The 9,801-nt window shown below is 38.4% G+C and overlaps 2 protein-coding genes across 2 annotated transcripts in view; one reads left to right on the forward strand and one right to left on the reverse strand.

Annotated features, from left to right (window-relative positions):
- LOC146472438 (nuclear pore complex protein Nup160-like) overlaps positions 1-1,713 on the reverse strand; it is a 44,110-nt gene extending 42,397 nt beyond the window's left edge. Inside the window, exon 1 of the mRNA XM_085119777.1 lies at positions 1,482-1,713. Within this exon, the coding sequence (XP_084975903.1) occupies positions 1,482-1,681 (200 nt within the window). The 5' untranslated portion in view covers positions 1,682-1,713. The remainder of the gene's footprint in view (positions 1-1,481) is intronic.
- A 5,283-nt stretch (positions 1,714-6,996) lies between these two features.
- Positions 6,997-9,241, forward strand: LOC146472439 (uncharacterized). Its single transcript, XM_085119856.1, has 2 exons — positions 6,997-7,724; positions 8,767-9,241. Exons 1-2 carry the CDS (start codon positions 7,092-7,094, stop codon positions 8,788-8,790), a joined length of 657 nt encoding a protein of 218 aa, XP_084975982.1. The 5' UTR covers positions 6,997-7,091; the 3' UTR covers positions 8,791-9,241.
- The last annotated feature ends 560 nt before the right edge of the window (positions 9,242-9,801 follow it).

Genomic DNA, 9,801 nt, shown 5'->3' on the forward strand with positions numbered 1-9,801 from the left:
AGGTATATTAGTAATAGAGGTGCAAGACCCCCAAAAAAGTCCTATTAGGAAAAGACAAGACCCGAAAAATGCTAACACCCCAGAAAACGACCCCAAAAACTTCCATTTCTTTTTGCATAAAAGCCATAAAAAAGGCCTTGCCAAAATCTCTCCACCCTCCCACCCCCAAAAAAATCCATGAGAAAGTTTCTAACCCCCAAAGCAGTCACCAACCACTAATTTCAAACCCCCAAAAGAAATCTAACCTTGTGAGCTTAGAAAACAAACTTATCTCTACAGTTCATTCCTTTGTAAGGGAAAACTCTGAGATAGTAGAGATGGCCTCTTACTGAAGCCGCTTACCATAACTGGTGACGAAAACTCCAGTCTACATAAGATTTAAGATGATTGTTACTTGAGGTTATTGTTAATAACAGAAAGAGTTGCTTAGAGATTCAACAATATCAGAAATTATAGAAAGAGATATAAAGAGCTAAACATTAAGTAAACCAAAAAGTGGAAGCACTGCCAATTGTTAGTCCACTGATGCTGAGCTACAAGTATCCCCGGGAAGTACCATAAGTATTTATACATAAGACTAAGGCCTAGTTCATACATCAAATATAATTCAGACGAATTTTATTCAAATTGATGATAACAGAAATTTGATTTACACAACCAATTAAATTCAATCAACTTGAATAACATGGGATGGTGAAACTTGGTGTGGACAACCTACGACGATTCCAGATTCAAGAAAACAACTACTCAATATTACGTTAATATATTTTCAAATTTATGTATTAAATTCGATGCATCTGAACTGAATAAGTAATTGATCTAAGTATTAAATTGGAGTGCTATCGCGGTCCACAGTCCCATAGTGGATGAATAAGTAATTGATCTAAGTATTAAACTGGAGTGCTACCGCGGTCCGCAGTCCCGTAGTGGATGAAAGAACAAGGCAAACACTATGCAAATAAGATGACTGCTGGACTGCGGTAGCAGGTTTTTAAGTTCTACATTTTAGTGGGCGGGTATTCTAGAATCTAGCCTCATTTTCAATTTAATTTCTTGTATTAACCTTGTCTGCGTTGTATTGAACTGAAATGCGACGTATGAACTAGGCCTAACGTAACTTCACAAATGTTTTGTACGTGCAGTGTTTCAGACTTACGTACATGGATTTAGTATGCAAATTTAAGCTCATAGGCTTATTTAAAGTTATATAAGTTCTGGCATTTTTTAGATTGTTTTTAGAGGTTAGAGAGCAATTTCAGAATACCGGTCCACTTGTGACAGCACAAATCAACTTCTGCATTCCCGCAGTCGTCGAATATTTAATTTCAGAGAGTTAGCCTATTAAACTGAAAAAAAAAAACGCTCCCCGCAGTCCTGCAGTCCCGTAGTCGATGAATAATCAAGATTAACTTCATTCAAGTGAAAAATCTGCTTTCTTCGTATAAATCATTCTTACAAATAAGCTAGTTTTTAATACTAACCAGAAAATAAAGCGATTTCGGGTGACAGAATCCATGTCTCCACTGTCCCGATAGGCATACCCGCCTCCCACGTGCGGTTTACCGTACTCTTCATCTTTCACTGTTGTTGATAAAGCGGATCCTATCGTAAAATCAACAATTTTTCCTTGTTTCTGATGGCTGTGGAGTGTAACTTCACGATAGTTCCTGCCGTCCGCCATCTTTGCCCGCCATGTGAATGGCCGTTAGAGCCCAGTCTTCTGCCCATAAGGCCGTGCGCGAAATCATGTAGGAGTGGGCCCGTTCCCCTGAGGGATATAGGCGGGAAGGGAGCTTTGCGAGCATTCGCGAGCATACGAGCACTACGGGTTTTTTGCGAGCACAAGCAGTGATGAAAATTTGTCTCTCGAGTAGCGAGCACTTTAGAAAATATATAACTGGCGAGCAGAGAGCACTTCGTAAATTTTCCGCTGGCAGCAAAGCTTAGAAGTTATTTTTATTAGAATGCGCATACAGTAGCCTGAGTGACACCTCCTGGTTATGACGTGTTGTATAATTGCGTTAACTTATGTTATTGTCCCTTGTTTTCAACTGAACTTGACAGCCAGATTCATATTAGAGTCCCGATTGGAGTTCACTACCGCACAGAGATACATTTATTTCTGTACCAAAAATCCTACAGAGCACGATTTACGAAATTTCGAGCAGGCGAACAGTTTGTGAAGCGTGATCGAGGTTATTTACTTTTCTGTGTCAAGCCTTTATTTATGCCTGAGTCGTGATTACCAATTTTCGCAGCATTCTAATTTTGGGCCGTGGTCGATTAAACGTGATTCGTGAATTGCCTTGTTTTGCGTGAATTACCGACTTTCTGGTTCTGATAAATGCACGATCGAAACGTTGCGATCAACTTCTATGCTACACAATCGTGAGACAAACGATTTGCGTGTATCGATTATGGTAAGTTGAATAGTGATTCATGACGCGTCTGCAATCTGTAATTGACAGAAGAAGCCTTTCCTGAAGTCATTGGGATTGAAAAGCAAACCGGTTGAAGAATTAACTTTGGAGCGTAAATAGTCTAAACTGTTTAGAGAATGGAAAACATTAGAGCAGTTTTCAATTCAGTGTCGTAAAACCAAAACGAAAGTAATTACGCTAACCAATCACAACAGACGGAAACAGCCCATTGAACCAATCAGGATCCGAAGCAAATACACGTAACCGGCGACAAGCGCGGGAAAATGCGTTCTAACCCAATCACAAACCAAAATCATGACTTACTTCCGACGCTCAATTGAAAACCGTTCATTTTCGCGAATTGCTTTTTATTTATATCTGAAAACGTGATCGCCTCGATTTTTGCGTGAATGTGATAGGATTTTTTTGTATTATTCTTGACACGTGAAAAGACCTGTTATGTCTTACAAGATTTTATAAACTTAATAAATGTAGATCACGGTAGATGTAGACCTCTGCTCTTTTTACATGATTGAAATTTGCAAAGGGGTATTGGGCACCGTGTTTACTATTCTTTTGTTTGCTTTCAAATAGGCTGTTTCCTAGTGCTGTGAACCTTATTATGAAAGCGAGGTTTAAGTGCAAAGTCCGGTCCTGATCCCGTACGACCTTTCAAATCAACACGCTCTTCAACTCGAGACTCAAAAGTAAGAAACAACTTTGTACAGCATAATAAACAGCACCACAGGAAAGTACTGCTCAGTAGCTTTCATTTGAATGGTCACACTTTAGGATTTCACCCACAGACTCAAAAGTTAGAGCCACCTTGTACAGCATAATAAAGAGCACCACAGGAAAGTACTCCTCAGAAGCTTTCATTTGAATGGTCACACTTTAGGATTCAATCCACAGACTCAAAAGTTAGAACCACCTTGCACAGTATAATAAACAGCACCACGGTTTAGTACTGCTCAGACAGAAACTCGAAACTCGAAAGTTAGAACAACATTGTACAGCATAATAAGGAAATTACTGCTCAGTAGAATAGTCACATTTTACAGTTTTATGGGCGTATTAATATTCAAAAGTCAAAGACATACTACATTTCTAATGAGAAAAGATAATGATCGTTTTCTTTATTCTCGCTACTTTTAAGTCCGATCATGTAGTTAAAATGCAATGAGAAATAAGATGATGATCACTGACTACTGAGGCGTAAAAGGCCAATGTCACCTATTTGTAGGGTTACTCTGGATGACCAAAAAACATATTTGTATCGATTGAAAACGTTAAAATATTGGTTCCGTTTTGTTAACAATAACCCTGCTAGTGCACAGAAATTAGCTTTAATTACCCTTGACTGCGGATGAAGAGGATTGAAATGGATTGTAACTTGAAAAAATTGGGCATTGTTTTCGAGTTGTCCCTGCGTATTTTGAAGAAAAGTTAAAGTTTGTTCAAGTTCCCAGGAGAAAAGTTTCTTTCTCGCTGCTCTAAAAGCAATTTGACTTTAGACTGGTGAGAGAAAAGGTACCTTGTCAAATATTTGAGCAGTTTAACCAAAACACAGAGGAATCTCCTCCGTGACAATTCCCCCATTAGTATGCCTTTGACTCTGACAGTGTACTAGTTTGGGCTTTGTTGATACGCTTTCGGACTGCAAGAGCTGAAGACGTGGCCTGTTTGGCTACAATTGACACAAAAAAAAGGAATTTCGGAACGACGATAAAGAAATTATGAACTCAGTGCTGGTTTTCTGGTGATAATATATGTTCTCTGTTGCAGCGTAGGGAAGCCTAACAGTTGATATGGGCTGCTAATCTAGTCATTATGGGCGCGAAGACAACTGTAGAATTGTGGTTTGGACTATTGTATTTATACAAAAGTCTTCTGGATCGATCTCAGGTATTTTCCTAAAAGGGAAGGCTTTTAAGGCAGAGTAAACTATTACCTTGTCAAAATCAAACATCGGTTGAAAAGTCGTTCTTCGTTTTGACACCTGAGCGTGACTAATGTTAAGTCGTGATATCCCAACAGGTACCACTGATATCCACTTGCAAGTCAATAAATCTCATGTCTTTCCTCCTGCTCTCTTTCTGTGCCGTGTTATATTCACAAGAAAAACAATAAATCTTTTTTTAAAAAAAATGATGTATTCAGCGGGTTTTATGTCTTTATTTTTTTTATTAATTTTTTTTTTTAACGTGAGATAACTTGCGTTAATGAAATTAAACTGGTCTTTACATTTTTAATAAACCATCCTTTTCAACTTTTCTTTTTTTAGCACCCTTCTTTTTGTTCTTATCAATTACTGACAGCGATGCCATAATTACTCACTTCAGGTACCTGTTGCATTCAAGGTCATCCTTCACAAGTTATTAGTCATCCTCGTTCATTGTCGTTCTGCTGGTCTGAAAAGGCTATAGCCTGAATTTTCAACTCATGAAGATTCATTTTCAAAAAAAAAATTGCAACGCCAGTCGCTATTATTTTAATCATATATCAAGGGTTATTATATAAAAATTTGCCAACTATTAATAACAGAAAGCAACAAAAGGGGAAAACGCTCGCGGTCTAAAATTGCAAGGTGTTTCCATGCCCGGCACCTTTATTTAAAAGTCTTGTTTTCGCAAAAACATCAGCGATAAGCTGTAACTTTTGACTTCCTTGTTGGTCTTTGTGCTTTGATCGCGGCCTTTGTACTTTTCGTGCAAGGACGAAGTCACGAAAACAACGTTGTCATTTTAAACGAGAACTTACTTACGAAAGAATCATGGCGCCTTATTAATGTCAACCACACGGTTATTTTCTTGGAAAAGGTATGGACTAAAAACAAGGTTTTCTTCCCTCCTCAAAACGATCGGTACATGTCGCAGCGCATGAATTCAAAGAAGAAGACACAGTCTGGCTTCGATAGCCGAAGTTTGTTTCATACTCGCTTAGACATTTCTACGAGCAAAAACGAAGCAACTTTATCGTCTTGCTGAACACAGCTGCAACCATTTGCCATCTATGCCAAAAATGGACTCATTCAGAAATGGGTTTGACTCTACGCGGAACTGAAACTGGCCATTCAATTGAAAAGCTCTGAGCAGAAACTCACCCGCGGTGCTGTTCATTAAGCTGTCTAAGGCGATTCTAACTGATAATACGGTGTTCAGAAAATGTTAACGGGTGACCATTTAAATGAAAGCTGAGCAAAACGTTCCGTTTAGTGCAGTTAACATCCTTGTAGAAGGCGGTTTTATTTTTGAAGCTCTCACCGTGAGTGAAGCCTTAAATATAACTATTCAAACGAACTGGAAGTTGTTGGAAAGAGCTGTCATTTGTTGCCTTTAATTTTGTTTCATCTGTTTTAAAGATAAATTACATTTCAAATTTGCACCTTTTATTCATGTCTTAGAAATTAAAGACTTATCTTCGTAACTCTTAAATAAAAAATAATAACCATATTACTTGGCGTTGATGTGATTAACACTGATTCGTTGTTTTGTCTAACTTCATTCCAGTATTGTCTACATTCCTTCACGATCAAACGTCAACTTTTGAACGATAATTAAATTCAAACACCGTGTTTGAAGTGGAATCATAGCTTGTACGGTCACGCACCACGGAGAAAAATGAAGACATTCACCTTGGCTCCATAAGTTTACTTTACAACGCCCATGTGGAAAGATCTGCTATATGGTCACCCAATATCCAATTTTGCATATTTTATTTAGTCCGACAAAGAGAGGCCACATTGATATAGCTCTCCTAGAAGCCCAGGTGTAATTCTCAGATATCGAAATAAAAGACCACTTAAAAAAAGAAGACGACTCGAACGGGTTGAACAAGGCTGGGGTCGTTTCGTCGCACTATACACCGCATCGAACTGCCTATGTAATGGAAACACTTCACTTTTTATTCACACTGCGACAACCGCGCTCGTGATCCCATTAAAATCGAAAATAAGTGCATTAACTTTTCATGACATTTCAGCGATTAAGAGCAGTGAAAACCCTTGTTTGCAATGTGTTTGCAGCTGGTTTTTCAGTGCCGTCTCATGAAGTTTCCACACAGCCATTTTACCGCAGAGAGTTTTGGCAACTAGCGTCTGTTGACTTTTCAACGATTTCCGAAGCACTTTTTTTGCGAAATAGTTTTTTCTTGAGGAATATAATAGCTAATACCCGGAGAAATTTTAATTGCTTTGCGGAAAAGGGGATTTCAGCGATAATCGATATTCTATTACTGATTTTTCAAAAGATAACCCCACAGTCAGAACGTCAAATAACAAGCCATAAAATGCATTGTTTACTTAAAAAGTGTCTTCGTTAGCTCAAAATAACTCCATTCGAGATCAGCTCCCATACGGCGAGATTTCCACGATATTATTCAGCGTTAAAATTGCCACAGATAACCTTTTTTTTTTTTTTTTTCAAAGGAGAAATCTTCCTTACGGGGGTGTCAGTTATTTGCAAGTCAATGCTGCCGTCTTTTTTGGAACAACTGAATAAATTACAATGCTTATTAGTTTGCGCGTTTGGGCTTGGGGAAATTGCGTGAAATGACACGGCACAGTATTTAAAACCCTACACAAGGCTGTAAACTGACTGTGTCGGTTCAGGTGTACCCATTGGATTCGTTTCCAAGAGATTCAGGTGCTCTTTGGCTTATAAAACGGCGACAATGTTTTCTCCTAACACACATCAGCTCAACTTTTCTCCGCGAGTCGACAATCAGGGCATGTCCAACAGCTTGCAACTAAACGAGCCTCCATCGTTTTTTACTGATAACCTAATGATAACTCCAAACGGAAGCTGTTTTACAGATGGCTCCACATTTGCCGGTGACCCATCTAGTGACTCTGACTTCGCGAAAGGTATCTATAACTTGCGTCCCAGAGGATCGGCCGGCTCAGCTCTACCAGTAACACCTGCTAAGTTTGAGCCCGAAGAAGCACCGCAACCCGCGAAACCGAAGCGACAACGCAATTCCTTGAAGAAACGCCTTCTCGTCAACGCGCGGGAGCGCGATCGAATGCGTGTTCTGAACAACGGTTTTCAAGCGCTTCGTGACGCTCTGCCGTGCTATATTGCAGATGGACACATGGCTAAGATAACCACGCTTCGGCTGGCAATAAACTACATCAAGGCACTCAACGAGGTATTGAACGAGGATACGCCAATGGGCGCACCCGTAGCACAATGTACGACGCCGATACAACAAATTCCAACCTCAAACGTATCGTGCAATGCAGTCATGATCCAGACGATCACAAGCCAGCCAGATCAATTCAAGCAACCTCTTCCACCGATTGATGTAAGTTCTACTTTGTCCTTTTCAACACTGTGTCTAAATCTTAGTTTTGTCATAAATTTTCCTTTCAATGCCGGGACGAAAAGGGAAACAAATTCACTGTGAACTGCGCTTCTTTGCACAATTTTAAAACATCGTTTTTCCAATTAGTTTTTGCCCTGAGCGAATGTAGATCTCACATTTTTCCTTCTAACAATTGTTCGTCGGTCTCAAGTTACCTTATAAAGACGAGCTTCATCAATTAACGCAGTTTGTAACTATTTGCGCGCGAGTCTTATTCACCGAGATTCTCAAGAATTTTCAAAACTGTTTTCGGCCTAATTCTTATCTGTGAGTCCAACTTATTTCGTTCAGTAAATGTTGTCGGTATAAAAAGAAACATTCTTATAACGTTTCAGGAAATTTTTCTATTTTTGTAACATCTTCCATCGGCTTTGCTCTCCGACCGTTCTTTTTAGCCATCCCGAGCATTTGGCTTGTCCTAAAAGCGCTTCCCTCCAAATTTGATTTCCAAAATCAATTAAACTATTCCCTGCTAAAGAGAGATTTAAACCACATCTTGTTTTAATCCGCTTAAAAGAATTTAAATGAATTTATGTTTTTTCTTCTTTGATAGCGTTTGTAGTAATCACTCTTTGACAAGAATAAAACTGAAAGATGTTTATAATGATCACCAGTTTCACTTAGTTCGCTTGCAGAAATTAAATTGAATCCAGCTTTTAGTACACCGTTTTCAAACCCCTCACAAAAAGCATGATAATAACGCATCTTTTTTTTAATTGCCATTGAAAACAGAATGATCGATTCCAAATTTCGTTTACACAGAAGCCGTTTTTATATCGGCTTCCTCATAGTGATGCCAATAATAGCGAGAAATGAAGGCGCCTGTTTATTGAAAACCCGTGAAAAACCAATTATCGCTTTTCAAATGCAATGCCCTTTGTCTTTAGAATGATTTAGCATAGCAATAGAGAAGATGATGAAAAATTTTTGATCAAAATATAAATATCTATTGATTCTTTTCTTCTTTTTTTTTCTCCTATAGGTCATCTCAAATGCGAGGATTTAAAGCGGTCAAACTTTACATTTCGCCACGATTGCTCGGCCATCCAGGCGCAGATACCCGAGCACAAGAAAAGAACTTTATTCTTCAGCAATGGCTCATGTAGTCTGTCACAAAATGCCTATAACTTCGTTAGTTTCAAACAAGAGATCTATAAGCTGAAATAAGCGTTTTGTATTTGTAGATACACACAGGTGCATTGTAGATAAAGCGAAAAACAATCGAATCCATTTTCTGATAAAAAGTGCAACCACAACCGAACCAGTAATAAACCCAGATGTTCTGTACACCATGTATTATTCAAAATTGACGTATATTTCTCCGCTTTATAAGTGAATTTGTCCTTGTAATTAGCTGAGAACGTTTCGCACTGATCTTTCAAACATTTCTGTTCGTGTCGGACTTTCAACTGCTGGAAAGATTGAAAGATAAAATGAATAAAATGTCAAATTGAATCAAAAAAATATATGGTCATTGTCTGACTTTTTTAAGACTTAACACCCGTCTTGTAATAACATGAAATGCCCCACCATTAAGAAAGATTGAATATTATGTTCCAAGGTAATTAAGCACAAACGTTTGTTCGTTCCGAGACCATTCAATCGAAAGCTACTGAGCAGTACTTTCCTGTGGTGCTGTTTATTATGCTGTACAAAATGATTCTAAATTTTGAGTCTGTGGATGAAATCCTAAAGTGTGACCATTCAAATGAAAGCTACTGAGCAGTACTTTCCTATATGGTGCTGTTTATTATGCTGTACAAAATGATTCTAAATTTATGAGTCTGTTGATGAAGTGTGACCCTTCGAATGAAAGCTACTGAGTAGTATTTTCCTGTACATGTAATGATGATTGTTATGCTGTACAAGGTACTCCGCGAGCGGAGCCTTCATTTTAATAGCATTTCAGCAATAAAACTGATTAGAATTTCCTACGTGAAGCTTGAGCGCTCCAGATTTTTAATAAAAGAGTAGGAATTTCCGTCTTCAACACTGAAATTAATGGATAAATTTATTC

Source organism: Pavona decussata, unplaced genomic scaffold, assembly GCF_977016875.1.
Source record: "Pavona decussata unplaced genomic scaffold, jaPavDecu1.1 SCAFFOLD_100, whole genome shotgun sequence".
In the NCBI taxonomy this organism is placed as follows: domain Eukaryota; kingdom Metazoa; phylum Cnidaria; class Anthozoa; order Scleractinia; family Agariciidae; genus Pavona; species Pavona decussata.